The 22684-nt window shown below is 41.0% G+C and overlaps 1 protein-coding gene across 4 annotated transcripts in view; it reads left to right on the top strand.

Annotated features, from left to right (window-relative positions):
• Positions 1–265: 265 nt before the first annotated feature.
• pald1a (phosphatase domain containing paladin 1a) overlaps positions 266–22684 on the top strand; it is a 92002-nt gene continuing 69583 nt past the window's right edge. The window contains exon 1 of one of the 4 annotated variants that reach the window (XM_015346462.2): positions 266–476. Coding sequence is in view for 1 of the 4 variants with exons in the window: in XM_015346459.2 (XP_015201945.2) it covers positions 14793–14800 (8 nt within the window). In the remaining 3 variants the exon portion in view is untranslated. Of the gene's footprint in view, positions 477–14589; positions 14899–22684 lie in introns of those variants that run through there. The other 3 variants (XM_015346459.2, XM_015346461.2, XM_015346464.2) reach the window with 3 other exon arrangements.

Below are 22684 nucleotides of genomic sequence, written 5' to 3'. Positions count from 1 at the left end.
GATGCAGTGTTTCACGCTCTTTCCCCGTCCTCCTCCAATGAAAACCCATGGGTATCCTTAAACTGGCCACTGAATGGCCTAAATCGATTTTAAGCCACTACCAGTTCGCGTTGTCTGGTATAGAAACAAAACTGTGCAGTATGGGTGGTTGCGGTCACACTTGAAGACTTGACAAAAATATAAAACCGCACAAAACAGAGCTGAGTTCAATGTATTCATATTTAAGAAAAAAAACTAAAAAAGTTATTCCCTCCTCGGTTGTGCGCATGCTCAAGGGGGCGCCTGTGGCGTCTGCCTAGAGTATTTTGCCACAAAAGATCACCGGAGTCTAAGTGGGAGATGAACGAAAATATATGAATAATAACATTCCTATTAGGAAAAGACTAACGAAGACTCAGAAATTCTCATTTTAAGAACACCAGCCTTGCGAAACCATTGGGATATAGAGGTAGCGTTTATGGAACACCAACTGCATGGTAAGTGAAGTCATAGGAATGTACTTCAACAGCCTGCGATGCAATCTCAGGAATACAAAATCGCAGTTTCTGTCTTATTTACTCTAGAAAATGCCGAAATAAATGTTCTGATCCAGAGTAATGTTGTGTAGGTTTACAGTTCTGGTCGTGTTTCGGATCACCAGTGAATCTACAGTGTATGGAATTAAGTACTAGCTTCTGATGCTGAGACAAACTGGTGTTCATCTGGTATTCTGTTTGTGTTGAGTTAGAATGTGTTGTTTTGTTATCCACAGGAGAAACTCATATTATTTTGAAAATTAGCGGAACACTCTTAAATATAACAACTCAGAAGTCGTGTTGCGCACGCAAATAATGATTTTTAAAAATTAGACAGTAGTGATGATATATAATAATGAAAGAAAACAGCATTACGTAAAAAACACGGAATGCGCGGCATTTGTTATTGGTTTTGTTTTAAAAATACATTTTGATGTATGCGAAGATCACGCACAAAGACGCAGCGTATTGTAATTGTAAAGCGTCATTTAAAAACAGTTGTGGAGGTAGAAGAATACCAAGCCTTTGTATATTAGCTTATTAATGTGAAATGTCAGTAAAATATTATATTATACAGTACCATAACTTAGAGGATACACTAAGGATAAAAAAAGGTGACTGAAAATGGATGGAGGCGTGTTTAACATTTGGCAGAGAAGTTTTTCAGAGCATTCAGGCTTTGCTGAGACACACAAAAACAAATCGCAAACATTTATTTGGAACACGTGACGCACGCTTTTCAATATACTGACCTCAGTTCATTTTAGAAATGTATGATTTCAGAAACATGCCTGACGTCATTTAGACCATTGGCACAAATTTTCGTGATTCTTCACTTCTCATTCAGTCCTGGATAACGAACCGGATCATTTGACTTTTGTATAGCTAGATTATGCAAAGTGGAAGGCACAAAGGTAAGCAAGATGATTAACAGGTGACAGCAGGCACTTCAGGTTGATCTTCAGCATTAATGCTTTGAACATCCTTTGAACTACAGAAGCCTTTTAAATAAAAAAGAAGTTGCTCCCCTCTTTCCACATGCTCTTAAAACGGATGTAGATAAAAACATGCACTGTCTGCAATAGGAAAACTATATTCATTCCATTTAACACATTTTCAGTTCAGTTTTACATCTTCCTCATATACTGAAGGAACACAATGAAATGGGATTTGGGAAGAATATTTAATAGAGTATTTCCCTTTTTCTATTTCATTGCACTTCTTTGAGAGTAAGTGGTTTAAAATGCAAGATATTTCCTATACAAGGGATTTTTTTTAGTTTGTATCTTAAACCAGTGTTCCTCAGAGAAAAAACAAAACAAAGACAGTTTGATCTCAAAGAAAAACTACATTTATTTTTAGTTTTTCCACTGTTAAACTAATAACCATAGAATAAAACATTTAAGGTTCTTCAGATACATAGCGTTGTGTGTTTGTAATTTGGTCTGTTTATCTGTGGTTTTATCCTTCCATGGAGCAGCAGGTGACCCATTTTGCCTGCTGATGTGGAGATAAAAGAATGTCGTCTTTTCTTTGCATTAATTATTAATTGGGACTAATTAGTACAGTATTCCCGAAATGACAGAGACGTGCCCTTTCTAAATCCATTTGAATCCATGTTGACTATCCAAGTCCATGTGGACCTTATTTGTAAATAGATGATTCTCTAGTTCTAATTGTTGTAACAGGAGTGAGGTTTATGATCTGATTTATTCATAAGATGAGATACAATTACTTTTGGATGACTTTTTATGGTGGGCGCCACAGCGTCAGTTCTTCACGGAGTAGTTCTTACCCTTGTCTTCGGCAACTGGAATCCATGCAGGAGAAAACACAGGTTCATGTATTTTCTTTTTATGTTGAGGTGAAACGGTCACAAACCTCCCATCCGTGGGGCCAGTCTGCCTCAAATGATACAGTTTCCAGTGCAGGTCCTGGAGGGCAACACAGACCTGTTTTTTTTTTCCAGCCAAGCTCTTAGTTACACAACCAATCCCTTAATGAATAATAACAAATTAAAAGTGCTTGACTGGTTTCAGCTCCAAACAAGTTCGGAGGTTGCCTTTTATCCGTCACATTCCATAACGGAAATAAAATCACAAACATTTGAGTTGCATGGAGCCAAGGTGCCACTCTTCCAGTCAGGCCCCCTGTCTGTTCAATTAAGTCTTCAATCAAATAGTTTTAACTGAGCTGGAATGAAAACCAGCAGGTGTGGGGGCGCCTACAGGACAAGGATTGGGAGCACGTGCTCATGGAAATGTTGTATCCTGATGGCGGCAGAGGCTCCCAACAATTCCCTGTTCTTGCCCTTGGGTGGGAGTGCTTTTCTGATTGTTGATTAAGGCAATCGTTTTCTATCTCCTCTTCCTGATGGGGTGACAAGCACCCAATTAGTCTTGTACCTGGTGATGGCCACCACGACCGGGAAGTCATATGGATTTGTTTTAGCAGAGCCGTTAAGGTTAATAATCTCGCGCCCTTGATCTTCAGACAAGTGCTCTGCCTCCCCCCCATGATGAAGGGAAGTGTGAAGTGTGGATGCCGCCCAGAAGCTTCTAAAACGTTTTGAACTGCCAGATGGCTAAGAAACGTGACAGGATCTATTTTCAACATATTTACAAGGTACGCGTAAGTCTGAGGAACGGCCACACCCAGTTGAATGTGCAGTCACCGTCAGGTCTGTCTCAACGCGCTTGTCTGACGGCCAGTCTCCTGGGCAGAGGATGAGGGGCTGGGGCCCCTGGAGAGAGAGTGGCTGTGCAGGTGGAGGTTTTTTTTTAACTTGGTAAATGAAATCGGGGATAATTATGAGTTTAAGCTGCTGTGGCGAAATTGAACTTGGCCGCTGCCATCCCTCCTGAACCTTTGACATGAACATGACGGGAACTCTTATTTATGTTACTGATTTACTGTATGTGTACTGCTTCAAGTAGGGAACTGCGTCAGCATGTGTAGGCTTCAAAAGAACAAGTAAAGGTTTATTTCACGCTGAAAAGAAACACCTGAAGTCACCCGAAGAAGGCTCCACAGCCGAAATGTTGTGTTTCTTCTCTTTTCAGTGTGGAATAAACCTATTATTTGTTCCTATATTTACTACTTTTTTGTATAGGTTTTTATCACATTTTAATTCACAAATGCTGACCAGTCTTGAGGTAAACCTGCCTCTTCCCAGCCTAATCAACATTTATTTACCCTTCAGTGGTTCATCAACGATATGAGTATATTGGGTAGTTGAATAAATCACTAGATGAATAAATGTATTTCTATACATATTTATACAAGTAAGTATATAATGCATAAATTGCAAAGGAACAAGTACAGGTTTATTTTCTCTTTTCAGCATGGAATAAACCTGTATTTGTTCCTTTGCAGCCTACACATTCTGACACAGCTACCAACTTGAACTATTAATGCATAAAAAGTTTTTTGGTTAAAACATACACAAACAAAGTACAACTGAAGAGATACAGTGCAAATTACTACACAAAGAACTATCTGAAAGCACTACATACAGCAGACCGTGCCCTGGTGACCCTGCAGCTGTTCAGAGCTGGCAAATCCCCATCACAACAGATTACTATTACAAGTAATTGGGACTGGTCATGGATATCATTTTAAAATGGGACAAATATTGTTAAGATCATTATAAAAGGATCAACAGTGACTTTTGTTCTAAGAAAGCATAGTATTTTAAAGTATGCAGAACTATTTTAACACTTTTGTACAAAGCTTTATTAACAGTGTCTTAACATCCCATCTTATCCCATCTTATCTTATGGTATGGTAACATCAGTAATGCTAATTGTAACAGGTTGGGGAAAATAGTGAATGGGAGAAACAAAAACGTGGGGGAAATCTGATCAACTCGAATGCTTTCTACAGCAGGTTCTAAAGAAGGCCAAGAGCATTGTGAAGTGTGTGACACACCCCCTCTCTTGGGAACCTGCACCATTCCCATCTGCCCTCTGTGCCCCTTACAATGCGTACTGGCAACAGACGAAGGAAATTGTTAATCCCCACTGCACTTCCACACTTCAAATAATGTAAATGAATTCTTTTATTCCTGAAATATTGCTGAGTCCTGAGCTCTTTGTTGGTGACGGTGCTTTTTGTCACCTTGTTATTTTGACCTCTCATTTAGTTGATTAGGTGGGGAAGGTGGAAATGACTTCATCGTTTTGAACTAAGGGGAAACCTTAGAGAGGCCAGAGTGTGCCATCCCAGAGTGGATTTTAAACTGACACTTGACTTTTTAGTGCTGTGGGTTCTTTAATGTCCAAGGTTAAACTTGGTTGTGTCAGAAGAAACACTTTAGTCGTTCAGGAAGCTTGGCGATGTTCAGTGCTTTTATTTCTTGTTTATATTTTTGCTACCTGCATGCATCATCTACATAAAATATCATTTGCCATTCGGTTACTCAGTCATTAATTTCGAGTCTCTTTTTGATCCTCCTTTGCAGCTTCTGCAGTGTGTGCAAATTCTCCTAATTTTTTAACTGCAGACGTGACTAGTTTACTAACTACAGCATATCCTAAATCACATAAATCGATTATATATTTTTTTATCAATGATTGACTGTTCCTCTGGCAGGTGATACTGTATATCAAGTATGATAAAGCTTGCGGAGAATAATTTAGCAGTGGGAAAAGAAGGGTTGAAGGAGGCCGGTTTGAAAAACAGAATAACAAAATGATTTGCCGATATGTGCTAACATTTCCTCTTTGGTTTACACTATGGGCTTTTCCTTTTTTCTGATCTTATACGTGCACCGAGGGGTAAATTCTGTTCTGGTGTCACTGTGATTGACCGTTTTATGAGATCTAAAACTGGGCAGAAGCTTGAATCAATTTAAGGGGAATCCTGTGTGTTAAATGATAAGTAAAAAAGTAGCAATCAAAATGGATCTGTATAAACAGAAGAATATGCCTCGTTCATGGCTGCCGTCAGTGAGGCTTTCTAGGATGATAGTCTACAACTGGCAGATCAAACCATGATTGATCATGTGGCTTAGCCCTGCAGTCCCTCATGAGGATTGTGGGGAAAGCAGTGGGAACATTTTTCTTATTGACGGCTCAATTGTAATTTCAGCTGGGGTGCAGTAGGGTATCTGGAAAGAACCATGACTTGCTTGCTTTAGGTTAAAAAGGGATTTCCAAGCTGAGCTGGTAATTAAATCCAGTGTCTTCTTGTTCTTTCGTTTTAGCAAGCCTGTCAGTGAATCATGCATTCCTTGTTAGGTTTGCTATTCATTTAGGTAGCATGGTGAAAGCTGCAATATCACATTGTTTGAGTCTGGATTGAAAGTGAAGGTAGATAACAGATCACAGCGGATGTACCCCCGCTGCCACAAATAACCGCATCAATTATAAGAGTTGTGGCAGTCTGGAGTCAGAGGGCAAACTCATACAAGGACAGATATTAAGAAGAGATGCCTGTTACCCCCAGCCGGAATGTCAACGGGAGGTCAGAGGAAACGGGAAGTGAAAACCAAGTTGAAAATGGGGAGGCCATGCAAACTCCACACAGAACCCAGGAGCTGTGAGGCAGTACAGCTAACTGCCCATCCCACCATGCTGGGCAAGCCTAAACATCTCCTGGTCTAGTTAAAGACATGCTCATTGAGATCTAATGCATGTGACTCTGCATTGCTTAGGTGGATGCTGCACGTTGGTGGTGGTGGAGGGGAGTCCCCATTACCTGTAAAGCACTGTAAGCAATTAATTAATTAATTATGTTAAGCTATATGGCAAATGGTAAAGCTAGTGAAGTTAGTTGAAGTTACCATGCATTATGAACAGTTCCCATATTCCCTGATTCAATAATAAAATTTAAGTGCACAGAGAAGGCAGTAACTGAATTACTTATAGTGGATTAGAAGTCAGACTCACAGTCAAACTTGCTCTTTTTTCTTTTCAAAGCTATTCATTTCTTTAGAATATATAGTTTGTATTTTTCATGAAATTATTACACTTCTAAAAGGTTTAGGGAGTATTTACTAGTTTTTAAGATCAATAACATATGCAACCTGAAATCTAGGGTTTGTAAAGTATATTTGTACCCTGCTGTTCCCAGTCTTCTTTTCATCACAATAGACACATCAGACGAGTTATCCTGTGCCGTACTGTTGGCACAATTCGTGGTGAACTGGAGGGCTGACAAATTTACCAAAGCAGTGGGCATTGCAAGCCTCCCTTAAGAAATAAGATAAGATCACTTTATTAACCACATACAATTTCTTGCATTAAGAATTAATCTTATTGCATATCCCATCTTGCTCTACATGAGACACACAGACAGGGAGAGAAGCTTAGGGTCAGAGCGCAGGGTCAGCCATTGTACAGCGCCCCTGGAGCAGTTTGAGTTAAGGGCCTTGCTCAGGGGCCCAACAGAGTAGGATTCCTCTGTTGGCTGCAGGATATAAACCGGCAACCTTCCAGCCACAGGCGCAGATCCTTAGCCACAGGGCTACTGCTCTGTCTGTTTACTAGGTGTAGTGTTTTTACCAGCCCCAGCCTAGTTGCTTTGGCAAAGGACATTTAGTTCTGTTTAATACAACTAGTCAAACACAGCGATGTGTTTGCATTTCTTTGTAATAACAGTACTTTAATAAAAGCTGATGTGCTTAATTTTCAGGCTACACATTTCTTTGGCAGTAGGTACTGTACTTTAGATTAAAAGCTGTGCAATTTCGTGATCTGCCACTAGATGGCACACACTTGTTTGCGATTCAGGGATCCTTGAAAAGTGATATAAGCAGATTTCTTATATTAATGTGCTTTAAAAGTAACATAACATGTTTTAATTACAGGCCTACTTTGCATACTGAACCAGACTCTTCTACTGGGAATTACCTATGTGTAATTACTTTCTCTGCTCTCTTTGAACTAGCAGTTACTTGTGGTTTTTCTGTAGGTAGGTCTTTATAGTGCAAGACAGGTGGATTGCAACATCAGAGAGAAAAAAGATAAAAACTACAGAGAGATTTCAGTTTACTGTCTGAGTAGCGATGTTTTAGAAGTACAACGTCTTTTATTGGGCATATTAGTAGTATGCCGAGTTGGGATAAAGTTGAAAACAAAGGTCCAGGAAGTTCAATGTTTTTAGAACTCAGTGAACTGGGTGTTTAGTAAACATTAAAGAGGTTCAAAGTGATTTTTAAGTCTTCCTGAGGATCTGTAATCTAGAGTTTGACCTGCATTGCTTGTTATTGTGATGGGCGCAGCATCAAACTAAACTGCTGTCCTAAGGCAAGAGTAAAGTGGAATAAATAAGTGTACCTTTTGCCTCTTTGTAAGCGTATTTTTAATCTGTGACTCCACATCAGTGCAGTGGCTGGGCAGTGTGTATTCAGATGGCAACACCAGTCGGTCTCTGTTCATTGCAGAGTGCAAATTGTTGCTTTAGTCATGCGTGCTGTGCAGAAGCCCTACAGTTCAGCTTCAGGGACACATGAGGCCATTCAACAAAAACCCAGTGCAGATAAGTAATGCTGGGGCTGATACGGTCAAATGTATTGTTGGAACAGGTACAGCTATCAGTGAAAAGATATGAAAGATAGAAGATAAAAGATAAGTACTTAGCAGAGCTATGTTGTCAATTGAAAGGTTCCGCAAGGCATTAACACATTGTACATCTGCACACTTATGTTTCCACTCAATAAACAACTGCTAGAAATTGCTATGACAACTGAGATGCTTTTTGAAGACCAGAGACAAACCTGCAAAGATGTCCCAAAATCTGGGATTCTGGCTTTATATATTTACAAGTAATAGGTTTATTCCATGCTGAAAAAAAGAAGAAAGAGAACACAACGTTTCGGCCGTGGAGCCTTCTTCTCACGATGCAGGATTATCATCAAGCCAGCTCATTAATTAAGAAAAAAAAATCTAGACATCTCCATTTAGCCACATCCTCTTGTGGGCCTTGAATTTTTTTAAAGCATACTTAAGCTTTGTAACATGAGGCTCATTTTTGGACTATAGGTGTAGAATACCTCTGCGAGAAGTGAGTATCGATTAAATGAGATTGCCGGTGTAATTATAGCTGTCTGGTCTGTAGTCATAATGTATAGAAAAGGTCCTTGATGAGCTTGTAAAACAGGAATGGAGTGAACCTTCAAGTTGGCATTCTCTTTAGGTTCTGATGAGATGGCTTTCCTGAAATCCCTTCCTATGTATTTACCAAACTACATGAAGGGAGTGTATGGAGAAGGTTTTGTTGCTTGGAAACCCCTGGAAACAAACCAGGTCTATTATAAAAGACTAGAGAGTTTACCCAGAGGTTAATATTTTCTGACATGTTCTGAAAGACATTTTACCTAATTAAACATTTATTTTTTAGGGGAATTCATTCCGTGTTTTTGTCATTACATGAAGAACGGGGTTCTGTGGTTATAAATTTGGAGGTGAAAGCCAGAGAACTGAAATGTCAACTGCTGCTCAGCCATGGGCTTACTTGGAGAGGGGTTCGGCCGCTTGTTTTTCACAAGGTTTACCAAATTATTAAGATTATGATCTTAAAAACCCAAATATAAAAATATTTAAGTGCATTGAAATAGCTCCTTTCATTCCAAAAGATTCCAAAGGTCTCTCTCCCACCGTCCAGTAAATGGTACCGAAGCATTCGGTCCAAGTCCAATAGATTACTGAACAGCTTCTACCTCCAGGCAATAAGACTGCTAAATTGCCAACCTGCAGCTCCTTTAGCAAATCACCTGTAATGGCTACATGGACACACAATTTTCTACTTGGACATAATGTATTGCGTACACCATGGACACATAGCAGCTCTATTTATATTGAGATCTGTTTGAGTTTATTTTATTCAATTTCTATTGCATTATTATGGATTATTATGCAACCTTAATTTTGTGATTTCTGTCCTCCCCAATAAACTTTGATTGATTGATTGATTGTGTAGAAGAGAATCTGTTTCATCCCCCATTAGTGTAGCCCCACCTGGGTAATGCGCATCAGCCCCTCTGCACCAGCAGACGAGGGGGAGGAGAAAGAAGCTGCTTCACGTTGAATAAAAGGGGAACTTTGTTCAGACCCAGAGTGGGATTAAGCCAGAACATTGGCACCCCTACTCCATCAAGATGTGCCCTGGGATCTTTAACCAACAAGTGGTCTGGACCTTGGTTTAACATTTCATCTGAAGGACAGCCCCAGCAACAGTCCCATGTCCCTTGTCACTCATGACTCCTGTTGTCTGATTTCTTAAACTCATCTAAATATGTATGATTGTTCAATTCCCATAATTCAAAACTGCAGATTTTTTTTGAAACCTCCCCCCCCCCCCATTTTAAAAGCATCTGTTACTGCCAGAACAGTTATTAAAAACAATGTTTAAAGAGCTGTGGAAAATAGGACCTGCCCTCCATGGAAAAACAACTTTATCTTCGATTTCTATTTGTCTGTCGCATGAGATTAAACAGACATTTTAATTCTGTTGCGTTTAGTCTTTGCCGAAAAGGTAAAGACTGAAGCATTGAGTAGCTCTGCATCGAGTGAGAGATTGTCCAGAAGTGTTCGCTCGCTCTGTAAATGATGAGGAAAGAAACAGACAGTTGCTGGTAGATAAGTCTTTCTCGTTTTTCCACCAGAATCTGCCAAGGAATCTGAAGATTGCTTATAAAGCACTAATCTCAGTTGCTAAATATGTGCCATATCCACACCTGTTTGGTCTTTATTTACATTCCAGTCCTGTTTTTGATGTTCAGAATCATTATCCTTTTTGTGTGCAGAGAGCACGTTATAAACAGAGTTGCCAGTGTGCTGCCCCAGAGAACATTAAACACAGTCAATTAAGGGAGAGAAATAAGCACTGAAACTCTTTTAGCAGGATGTGTGGCTGATGAAAATGTCTCATACAGACAGATGGCATCCCTCACATGTTCTGCTGTGTCTGGCTGATAGAAATACAGAGTATGAACATGGAATCTGTCTCTTAATATTAATGGGACATGTGTGCTGAAGATTGCATAGGTCCCAACTTTGAACAGAACAAGAAAATATATCCTTCTGTGGACTCTAAAAACTAACCAAAACCCCCAAAAACAATTTAATATTGTTCCATACCTTAATTCAGGGGTCTCCTGGAGAGTTCCAGTCCAGCTGTTTTGTATGTTACTATTAAGTCATTTTCTAAATTAGTCTCTAAAGATAATGGAACAATTCCATTGTGCTCAGTTAAACAGGTAATTTGTTAAATTAAGTAAATTAGAGATGATTTAGGACTAAAATCTAAGAACTCTTCAGCCTTTTAGGATTGAACCAATTGAACCAATGACATGGTTACTCTTTTTTGTAGTTTTGGTAACTAAGATCTTTTGGGGAAAAAAAAAAGTCTGTCTTTTCAAGAACCTGAAGCTGAACTCTGCAACAGCAGGGCCGTAACTCATTGAAAAGGCAGCTGCTGCTGTCATTTCTTTGCCTAACCTTCATTGGGCTTCCATTAGGCTCACCGTTGTGGAGTCTTGTAAACCTCGGACATTCTGAAGGTTGCAGCGGTATTTAAAAATCCCCACCCATCAGTAAATCCTTCACCAATGGACGTGCAGACTCGGCTTCGAGCTCAGCTCCTGGAGACCCCAGCCTCTTCTGAATTCTGTTCTTTCCACTCTCTCCATTACATACAGTAATTGGTCTAATTGTGTAATTGTCAACGGAATTGTAATACTTCTCACCAGGCCTTGGTGTTGTATAGGTGACTTTAGTAAAGCAGATGTTTGGAGCCAACAACAATGAAGGCAAATTTCTATACACGCCTCAGAACCTAATTAATTGTTTAATTGACTGCACAGGCTAGGACAAAATCCAGGAGATATTAAAGCCTCCAGAGTTTGAGATCTTTGGCCCAGGAACTGCTGCATTTGCAACAGGGCATTGTTTACTATTGACTGGGTGTAGATTTCTCTGATTCATATGGTAACAAGAGATTTTTCAAGAACATGCCTTGAAGATCTACAGGAAGGAAGGAACAGGTGTGGCAGTGTTAAACATCATGTAAACACCAATTGCCAGACATGCTCAGATTGGAAATACCCATTGTAGATGAAAAATGAAAGCACATTGTTTTAATTCTTGCCGACAACTAGGGGAAATACATTATCTGAGCAAATGAAACATTTGTCTATGATGCGTTACTGGCTTTTGTAGCATACTACTGAAGTCTTTCCACAAAAGATTTAGAGAAAGTTGTTATCACTTTTGACAATATATTGAGATTTAACTGTATTGAGATTGACAATATGTTGATATTCCTTTTATTGACAGAGCTACGGAAACTTCCAGATGAAACAGATCCATGTTCTTAACTCTCCTCCCTTGCTTATTTTTCAGCAAAGGAGCAGTTGTGGTGGCTGAGGGCTCTTGTAAAATCCCTCAGACGCTTTCTCAGGAGCTGGGGCTTTGCTCCAGTCCGTTTCAGAACTGGGGTGCAAATATCGAACTAGTCCAGATTCTCACAGTCTCCGTTGTGGCGTTACTTTGCAGTTTGCAGCAAACTCTCTGCATGTAGCATAAACAAATCCTTAGTCTTGCTTCTCTTTAAGGTAATGTTTTGCCTAACGAACCGGGGGTGGTTAAGATAAGCAAGCACATGTGCTGAAACATATTGCAGATCACTTTTCCTTGCAGTATGCTATAAAATCATTTCAGAGTGTAATGAAACTTTTACATGCAGTTTGCCTTCTCATGTTTTACAACCCGGTCAGTGCCCAACAGTCTTAAAATTCACTGCTGACTCATGAGTTTATTTTCCAATATGTCATTTTATTTTAAAAGATTTTTTTTTCCTGTGCTTGTAAGTGTGGGGGCTTTGAGATCCAGCTTAAAGTCTCTTTTTTTGTTAATGTCCTATAGAATTACTATGTTTCCTTGGATTAGCATGTTTAACTTTTACCGCAGCGCCTGCAGAAATGATCCAGAACTGCACCGCTCAGTATTTGAAGGATTTTGTACAACAAAATCGCTAAAACAATTGGGAAATTACATTGTCTCATCAGCATCAACAAAGGAAGTGCTGGTCAGCTTTTGGGGCATCATGTAACACCACCACTCACAACCCTGATGGAACTGGGGAATAAGGAGCTCATGGGCAGTCTGGGCAGCCATGTTTTGAGAATTTAGGATCACCGCCTATGTTATTTGCCCACCCAGTTTGGAATCGCCTGCTGTGAAAGCACAGACAGGCTTCCCAGCCCCACACATGCCTCAAGCTATCGATCTAGTGATTGTAGGCGTGTGATATCCCTCGCTTGCATAGCTAAATGAGGGAATGTCCTGGTTGGGTCGCCCCAGCCCTGACCAGTGAATCCAGCCCTACCACTGCTGAGCCTGAGCCTGTCCTGATCGCAGTCACAGCTGGTGAGCAATATGACCCAGACCAGAGCTCATTACGTCTGGATCTCGGGTCCCAGCCTACACTCAGGTTGAAGCCCCATTGGTTGGCAGAGATACCTGGGGAGGAAGTGATGGACATTTATCAGCATCAGACAGCGTGAAACAAGCTTGCTTTGTCAAGCAATGGGATAAGGGGACCACAACCTTGTTACCTAATTGTTAACACAGACAAACGCCAGAATGACAACAGTCCCTGCAGCCAGGAGTGTTGGAATGCAGTCCTTGGGTTGCAGAGTTGTCCAAGACCTCTGCCACCTATGATTTCTGTAGTCTGTTCATGCAGGCTTGAATGTAATTTGTCAGACAACACTTCCTTCTGCCACTGGCTGACTTCCCCTATCAGCACCCTCTTCTGTGCACAGCAGAAAGACATACTTGTGCTCTGCACAGACATGGAGCCTGTGAATACCCAGCCCTCTGCAAAAAGCTTTAAAGGATGTGTCTCATCGAGAACTGGAGGCTTCCGCTGTTCCAGTGCTTCTTTGCTTACCTTGGGTTACATGTGGCTAGGGGCTCCATCTTTTATGGCCTGGGTGTGATGAGAGATCTGCTGTTCGTAGGTGGTTTTCTGTGAACCTGAGTGAACCTGCACAGGTGGGTATATTGGTTCGGGCAGTAGATGCATTGAGAAATAAATAGTTTAATTGGTACTCTGATGATAATTGTTGAGTGGTTGGATACATTCCTCCCAGAGCTTACACAAGTCTGATAGGTGTGTCACAAATTGACTCAAACTAACAAACATTGAAGACCACAGGGATTTCTGACTAGAGTCTTCAGCGTTTTAACCTGGTTATATACAACAATAAACACATAATGAAAAATTGTTTCTCTTGTGTTTCAAGAAATTTTCAACAAATGTAATTTACAACGAGAGAACAGATGTCTTTAAAAATTGTTTGTCAGGATGCTAACCTTGAACAGGCTAGCAGCTCGCATATTTGAAGAGGAAGAGCTCTTGATTTTTATAAGCCATCCACACTATGAAGAAAAAGAGAAAGCCCCATCCTGAAAGACAATAGATAATAGTTTCACAGCACACAGAAGGCTGATTTATTCAACTGACAACAGAGGTAAGTAAGTTAGACATGTAGCCTAGTCAGAATTGAAACATAACTAGATAATGTTCTCTCTCTGGGGAGGAGTAACAGAATTAGCATAGGTCTTTGCTGAACAAGCCAATTTATTTTTAAAAAATCATCTTCTTCCTTTATTTTTTAGCCCCATGGTATTTCTTGCTCATGAGTGTTCTTAAGCGAGAGCATTTATAAAATATCCGTCTTCTTGAAGTGTGATGCAGTCGCCACACTTTTTTTCTTCACGTCTTATACAGTAATTGGCATTCAGGTGCTGGGTGAATCTGGAATCTGGCCTCAGATTGCTCTGCGAAGTGGGCTGTCACGCAGCGGGGACTGTCAGCTGACTCTCTGTCACACACAACCCTCTCACGCCTTCAACTTTTGAAGTTTATGAAGCCGGAATGTGCGAAAAGCATGGTTTTAGATGTGTTCAGCTGCCTGCCCTTTTAGAGAGCACACGAGGAGCTTGTTCGGGCTCTGCCCTTGCTTGGGTGTGCTAGGCAGGCTGTTGCCAGGAGGCTGTGCTTGTGATTGGATGCTGAGTGGCTGTTGGGTAAGGCTCACAGAGTCCTCCCCCACATCCTCCTGCACACAGCGAACTGCTGCTGAGATGTCCGGATCTGCTTCAGTCAGCAGAGTGTCTCTCTCTCTCTGAAATAGCTGGAACCATTCAGCTGAAGGGGTATGATAATTGACTCCCCCTCTTTGTAAGGAACTGCTAATGATGTCAGGCAGCTTCAGTGTGCTGGAATCGCAGAGCGGAGAAAGCTGACAAGTGACCGTAAAGATGGATGCTTGAGTAAGACTTGGACTGCACAACTGCTGTTTAATTTTTTTTTCTACTTCCTTCTCCAAACTCTTAAAATCTGGATGGTATCTGGGAAAACAGTGAGACAGGTAGTGTAGCCGCTCTGTATTTCACTGCTTCTCTTTCTGCTGTGCATCTTGGTTTACACGGTTGGTACCTCAGAAATAAAGAGACTGATGCCTGGTGTTTCAGCACTTGATACACTTTGACTCTGTTTTGCATCTGAATATTTCTTGGTAGAATTTGGATCAAAACCTTCCCGTTCTCTGATTAAAGACCAGAGAATCTGCTCTTTAGTGTGCTGTAGTTTACGAGCCCAGGTTGGGCTGGGGCAGTTATACTTTCTCAGGGGTTATTCTTCCTATCAATCCAGTATTCTTAGATATCTGCTTTTATTCTGTTGTTTATCTTTGGGGAAAAAAAACACGGTTGTGCACCTTGTTGCTTTTATTTGTTTTAAAATGGTTTGATTTGTGTTTCGCACTATGTGTGGCCCAGAACGCTTAAGAGTAGTAGGTATTTTACTGGGCTTTCAGGTTTAAGAGTTTTTGGACCTGGAAATGCTGTCACAATCTGTACATCTCCCAGTCAGATTGAATTTAAATACCTGGCAATTTCAATAAGCCCTTTCCACACTCTTCTCCTCCCCTGATAAAGGGATGTTACCTGGAGTAGTTTGGGGAGTGGGTTTTGAATGTCGTGGAGCCTCCGTTGCCTGCCCCCTCACAGAGATAGATCATTATTAAAAACCCACGGTCCTCGAACCTCTGACATCTGAGGCCGATTTTCTCACAATGTTTGCTGTCCATGGGTCACGTTTGTTTTTTAGCTCCTCTTTAAGGTGCATTTTGACAACAGCGGGTTAATGCCTGCAAGACGAAAGGCTAGGGAAGGCTCTTTTAAGAAGGAAAATGTGTTCCTGTGATATTAGGAGCTCATCTAGCTGTAAGATTCTCCTTTCTTCACTGTTGCCAGTACTGAAGCCCAAGCTTAGTGTCAGCTGAGACTTGTCTTGAGGTAGGGGAATGATCGGAAACGGGTGGGTCGAGAGTCTTCCTGTGACTTTGGGGAAAATTCATTCCTAAGTATCTAGTTATATAGTACAATTTTGTACACAAACCTCTTATTTCCATTTAATGGCATAGCTCCTCCTCATTCTTCTCTCTCGTATGAAATATCCAGTTCTAACTTTCCCGAGCAGCAGTTCCAAGCGTGTGAGAGGAGCGAGGGAAGGTGACTATCATTCATCTCAGGGCCCCCGTTCCCACCTCTCCACGAGTCCAGTTTGCACCGCAGTCCGCTGCTGACTTCAGACCCGGCGTCTTCTCCTGGCCAGGCTGGCAGCCTGCTCAGAGGCCACCCAGAGAAAGGAAGAAAGAGGAAAGGGCAGCCAATAACAGATTTTTAAAAATATTCAGTCATAGAAGCAAGCAAGCAAGCGCCCTCAGGTACCAGGGTGGACAGTGTCGTCTCACTCTACAGTTCCCATCCTCGGCAACAGCGAATTCAGTTGTTACCGTTTGGAAAGGTTCAGTTTGTTAAAAGTACCACAATGTCGATTGCAGGATTGTACAGCCATCCATTTTCTAACTGCTTTGTCCAATTCGGCTGGAGCCTATCCTGGCGAGCAGAGAATGCAAGGCGATACATCCTGGATGGGATCCATCACAGGGCACACACAAGACACACACACGCACCAGGGTCAGCCTTACCAGAAGCCAATTAACCTCCCAGTATGTCTGTGTCCCACCTGACTCTGGGAGGAACCCCGTGGCGAACGTACAAACTCCACGCAGATAGCACCCCAGGAACTGAACCCAGCGCTGCTAACCACTGCAACACTGCGTTACCTCAGGATGAGACGGAGAGCTGCAATATCTCTTTCAGATAGGATGGTGTGTCTTAAGGGTAAAGGTCTTCAGCAGGACTGTGACATTTGGTGACCGTTATGGCAAGAAGGTAGAAGACATCACATTTCCCAAGAGTGACTTTAGAAGCTGTTCAGTAAACCACATCGCCATAGTCCAAGATGAAGCATATGGAGATTTGAGCTAGTGTATAATAGGAGAATCATGTAAAACAGTAATGGAAACGAGGTTTAGACTTGACTTTAGCTTGGAGTTATCAGAATGAGCTCGTCTTTCCTGGCTGTGTAATCACCTCCTTGGCAAACCTCCTGGTCCCCAGAAGCTCAGCGTGGCAGGGCAGAGAATCAGATGTTTTGCATATTTGACCAATCACTAAGGATTAACACACTGCTGAGTTTATTGTATTTGTAATTTTTTTTTAAAAAATGGTCTCTTAAAAAGATTAAATACTGGTTCTTCTTTCTGAAGTTTTATAATTAAAGTAGGTGTTATATGTATTATTTACACAACTCAGAAACAGTCAACACTAACCCTTTCTTTAATAACGAAAAACCACGCACAAGCTGCGCATTTTTCCAAAAACCCTTCGCAAAATATCATATTCTTTTCTGCTTACTGGTGCAGTTTGGAAATGCATTGTGGCTTGACATGGGGCTTTTTCAAATTAAACAGCATTACACTGGGCTGTAAATCATAGGGGATAAAATCAGCTTCCCAAAATAAAAACAAATTATAGACGTGATTTTTTTTAAATAGATGTGCAGTCTACTTTTAACAGTGTTTAACAGGTCGTTTTCAAGATACTTTGTGTAGTGTTTTCTTCTCGCTGGTGAAGAGAATAAAAATCCAGTGTTAGTTCTGGTGTGAGAATACTTCTTGTGGGGGAATGACTGTTAAACAACTGAGCAATTATACTCAGGACTTGTGCCATCTATGGGAAATCAGCTGCTCAATGTTCATTCTGTTTATGAAAAATCTGTATTCCTGGGGAATGCGTTATAAAGACAACCAAGATCCATTATTAAAAAAGGGATCTCATTGTAAATGGTAGAGCGTATCCAACACAGTAAATAGTTTTGATAACACAATTACCACTAATTTATTTTGTACAGTAATCGAAAGACATTGTCAAGGAAAAGTGATCCCGTTATTAAGCAGAGGATTTGTTTTGTGAAAGGATAGAAGCTTCACTCATCTAAAACTTTCTATAAAGTTTTCAAGGCAAATGGCAAGATTTAATGAACATTTAACCATTGCATTAATGTTATAAAGCTCCAAATCAGCAACACCAATACATTTACTTGTTAATTGCGAAGTGATAGTGGCTATGGACCAGAGAATTGTAGAGGTGAATTGTAGAGTGCATAGCTGTATTTTCCAGTCACACAATGCAGTTTCATCATTACAGCTCTGTGTTTTGTTCTTTGGCCTGTTCCGGTCTGAAGTGCCTCCTTACAACAGAGCGCAGAAATACATGAAAGTCAGCTTCTGCTGTGTAACCATGTGAATGTGGAGTGGAGCTGCTCTGCTAGCTCTAGGCAACCATTAACAGGCAATGTCACATAACAGGTAAACAGCGGGATTGTAATTGAAGCCCTGAAACTAGGGAATCATTCACTTCTCACACCAAAGAAGAAATGATCTTGCTATATTAGTAGATCTTTTTTTATAAAAGGGGACAAAGTCATGGCAATATGTGTTATCACACCGTACTATTTAACTGCATTGCGATTCCTAGTGGTTTATTTGTCCTTTTCTGTTGTTTGAGTGTTCATTGAGTTTGGACAAATGGCAATGTCGAGGATTTTCTCAGTCACTGTGAATCAGAGACGCATGCTTGTGCAATCAAAGTATGTTTTACTCAATGTCATAGACATATCTTTTACCTTTTGTGCAACTGCTGCCAGAGACAAATTAGGCCATGTATTGAATGTGGTTAGTGCAGGAAGAGAGGTACATGCCGAAGGGGTTGTTAATGCTTTAGATACATGGTCATGAAGAATTCAGTTGAATAACAGTAACCCTACTGCTGGTTTGCAATTTCTGATGTCTTTGCCTGCTTCAGAAGTATTGGTCTTGCATTAGGATGGCTTTGTATCTTTGACACTGTGTATACAGTTTGTGGTTGTGATTTATCAGGCTTGTCTTCAGCAGCTCAGATTTCACCGTAATGTCACTAGTGGGAGTGGGAAAATAAGGGTACCGAGGATCGAATAGTGTGGAAGAAGTATTTGCAAGTCACAGCTGACAGTACTGTTTAGAGCAAGACCAGAAGAGCCTGTTTAGGGCCTGTCAGTCCCTGGGATGTGCAGAAACATATTACATTTCTAATTGTTTATGTTGGAATTATGACAGCAGCATTACCACCTTCTAGCCTGAATGATGAGATCTTGGAAGCTAAGCAAGGCTAGGCCTAGAGAAATGGTTGCTTTGGGCCAGAATTTCCAATCTGGTGCCCCAGAAAGGCGATCAGAGATGCTGTAATGTAGGAAGTTCTAGTGTCTGGATGAGACCTTAAACTGGGGTCTTGACAGATTTACTCTGTAAAGATCCCAGTGCACTGTTTGAAATAGGTTTGAATGGGTGCTGCCCTGGAGTCCTGGCTATATTCCCCTCTGGGCTCGCCTAATCTGACAACTGTGCAGTGGGGCTGGTGCAGATTGGGTGCTGCATTTAAGCAATGGATGAAGTGTTATTATTAAGATATTTGCAGAGTCACAATGCTGGTTGGATGAGATGCTTTTGTGGTTGTAATAAGGTTAAGAGCTGTCTCACGGTGTCAAGTCGGACAGTCTTTGCACTTAAACCAGTATTCCTAAATCAATTATGTAATAACTCAGGATTAAAAGATAAAATTGTTTACTTAAAACTAAATGCAAAAATGGTTCAGTAATTGAATTGTGAAGTGGGCCCCGGGTCGTGTAGAATCCAACAGGACTGTATGAGCTCAGGGGGAACAGGTTTGTGAATACCTTTGTTCTTGTTGTAACAATAGTCAGTGATGTCCAGGGAGCCACAGATCAGAAGGATGCTGGATGAGGTTTTAGATAAACAGTCTGGAACCCCCAGCCTGAAGATTCCACTGGTGGATGGGCCACCCATTCTCCCAAACTTGAGATCACGTGGTTTGCAGGACACATGACAGAAGTACATCTCTGCACAATGAGGCCCTTTGTTCTCTGTGTTCACCCCACAACTTAAGTTATATCCTCTGGAGAGATGTTCCTTTTTAATGCTGATGCCAGTGAACACAATTGAAGCCTGCATTTACTCTCCAAACCTTTGAGTTGTGCAGAATTGTTTTTCTGTTATTATGTGTCATAGCTCTGGAAGTCTGCCTTTGAGAATTGAACTTGTCGTATTTTTGTCATTTGTCGTTTCTTAACAATGAGGTGCTGGGCTTCTGTGGTCATAGGAATTTCAAAATGTTAGTCTGGTATTTTAAGAGGCAAACATGGAGAGAATGCAACATTTTGTGATATGTCTAGTAAATGCATTTAGTACTTACTTGTTGAGAAATATCCTTCTATCATATATTCTCTTGTGTTATAGTACCACAATAATGCTAATGGATTTGAGGCCACCCTGTTTACATCTAATGGATATAGTATAAATGACATTTTCTGTAGCTTTTATATTATCATGTTTTATGAACTCTTTTCAGGATGGGTAAAATCAAACTTAATCTCATCAATCATTTGGCGACTCTGTAGATGTGAGAGGAAAGACAAGCTGTGCCAGTTAATGGAAAAGTATCTGAGCTACTGTACTTCCAGTGAATCGGGGCACCCTCCTTCAGTGTCTTTTGCTTTCTTTTAATCTATTTTTATCACCAGCCATACCTGACCACATCTGCAAACGCTCTCCTCCCCAGCCCCTCCACCCAAGAACATGTGAATGTTACAGGAAAAGTGGCAGGGCAGGAGTCTGCAGAGAGGAGATGCTTCTGTTTGAGCATCTAAGTGGTTTAACAGAAAGAAAGTCAACAAGGTTGCGAAGAGGAAACGGCGCACAGTTTGGAGCTATGAAGTAATATCCGCGTGGCTTTGCGTGGCTCTCTTCTGCCTTGTGCTCTGGCTGTGTCCGGTGTTATAACACATTTATTCGGCCTTCTGACCTTGGAAAGTGCAGATGCTGCCTCTTGGGAAAGAGACCCTTAGCTGCTGGGATTTGCTTCAGATTGCCAGATAGCCACTTCCTCTCAAGGTGCGCAACCACTTCCTGTACTGTAGATTCACCATTTGTAACTTAACTGCCTGCAGAGACTGTGTCCTGTGATAAGACGGTGCTTTTTAAACTGTTTCTAACTGTAGTACTGTGGTGTCACCCAACATGTGGATAATGTTTTTACCTCAGGGCAGAAATGTTATGGATGAAAATGTTGATAATGAAATCTATTTTGTGAGCGGAAAGGTTAAAAAAAACTTAATTTGAATGTAATGTCTTTCTTAATTTAGACTCCAGTCCAGGGGCCAGCTGCATATCTTTGGGAATTTGTAATTTTTGAAAATGGCCTGCTGATATTCCCTTTTTTAACTACAAACTTCAGAGAAATTTGACTGACAGACTTGTTCTTCATTAAGGATGAAGGTTGACGAGAACTGTTACGCTGTGAACGGTATTAACACCAGCTGGCAGCACCACACCACATTCTCAACACCAGTTTGGACATGCTTGTTACAGTGCACAGCAGCACTGTGTGCTGTCTTAAACTGCATGCCCGAGCTCTCCTTGTGCAAATGCCTGTCCTTCTTTTCTCTCTAAAGTTGTCTCCAAGCCTCACACCCACAGCTCCACCCGCTACAGAGAGCGTAGAAAGAGGGCTGCTCTGATACACCAGCCAGCCATGTTGCTGGAGCTGAAAGAGGTGGATGAGATCCTCAGATCAGTAGGCTATTACGATGGAACAGGATGGACGGGCCAAATTGCCTCCTCTTGTGTAGGACCAGTCTAATGTCAATTGTTCTGTCACTCTGCACTTATATGTTCCTCCAGTGGCATCTTACTGCCTTCCCCTGCAGTTGTCTTCTGTCCCTTTAGCAGTGTATGTCTTGGTTTCTCAGATATGAGAAGAGTTACATGGGAAACACCTGGTCAGCACCTGCCCTGACTCCGCGATCCTGTGCAATATACTGTGCTGCTATCCACTTTCACTGATCACGTGGGAGTGGGTCAGTAGGTTTTGCAATCAGGTGCCATGAATGTAACAGGCTTGGTAAGAAATAGTTCTTGTTCAATATATTCTAGACTGACTAAAAAACCTCATATTATAAGGAGAGCAGTGGTCCCAGTGGGATTATATAGAGCACTCACCCAGAACTTTCCAGACATAGGTGATGGGGCTGAATGTTTGACAAGCTACTGTGATATTTGTGTCAATGTATTCTCAGTAAGGACTCTTGATGCTGTAGGACACTGGCCAAAGGAATCACTTCTGATGTTTCTTCTGAAGCAAAAAGCCTTTGAGCCACTGTGGATTTAAAGGGTACTGTGGAACATGTCCTTATCGTTGCTTTCATTTGCCACAAAGACCATCAGTCAACAGAGTCACAGAGGCTCCTGAGAAGCTTAATTGAAAATTTTCAGTGCAGATACTTCATACAGGGAAAGCTTTTGCTGCAGTTGAATTGGGTGACATGACAGTTTAAAAAAATGGTGCATTATTTATCCTGTTAACTGTATTTCTTCCATTTTTCCCTTCTAACTGCTCAAACATATAGGAAGTTAAAGCACTTTTTTCATTATTTCTAGAAAAATGAACGATAGGAAACATGATTATGATCAAATGTTGTTGCCATAATCATCCGCAGCTTTTATTGAAGGCAAGAGAGTATTTTGTCCATATAAACTCTACATGCTGTAGGTGTACTGTAATAATGTAGTGTTTATCATATGGTGGTTTTATTAAACTTCTGAACAAAGTGTTAACTTTTTCATTTTTTTTCCCGTCCTCGAATATTACCAGCGTTTGAATTTTCCTTCAAATCCCAGAGATCTGTTTGGATAA

This window comes from Lepisosteus oculatus, chromosome 4 (genome assembly GCF_040954835.1).
Source record: "Lepisosteus oculatus isolate fLepOcu1 chromosome 4, fLepOcu1.hap2, whole genome shotgun sequence".
Lineage (NCBI taxonomy): Eukaryota > Metazoa > Chordata > Actinopteri > Semionotiformes > Lepisosteidae > Lepisosteus > Lepisosteus oculatus.
The sequence above is the reverse complement of the archived record's forward strand: the minus strand, read 5'-3'. Positions and strand labels throughout refer to the sequence as shown.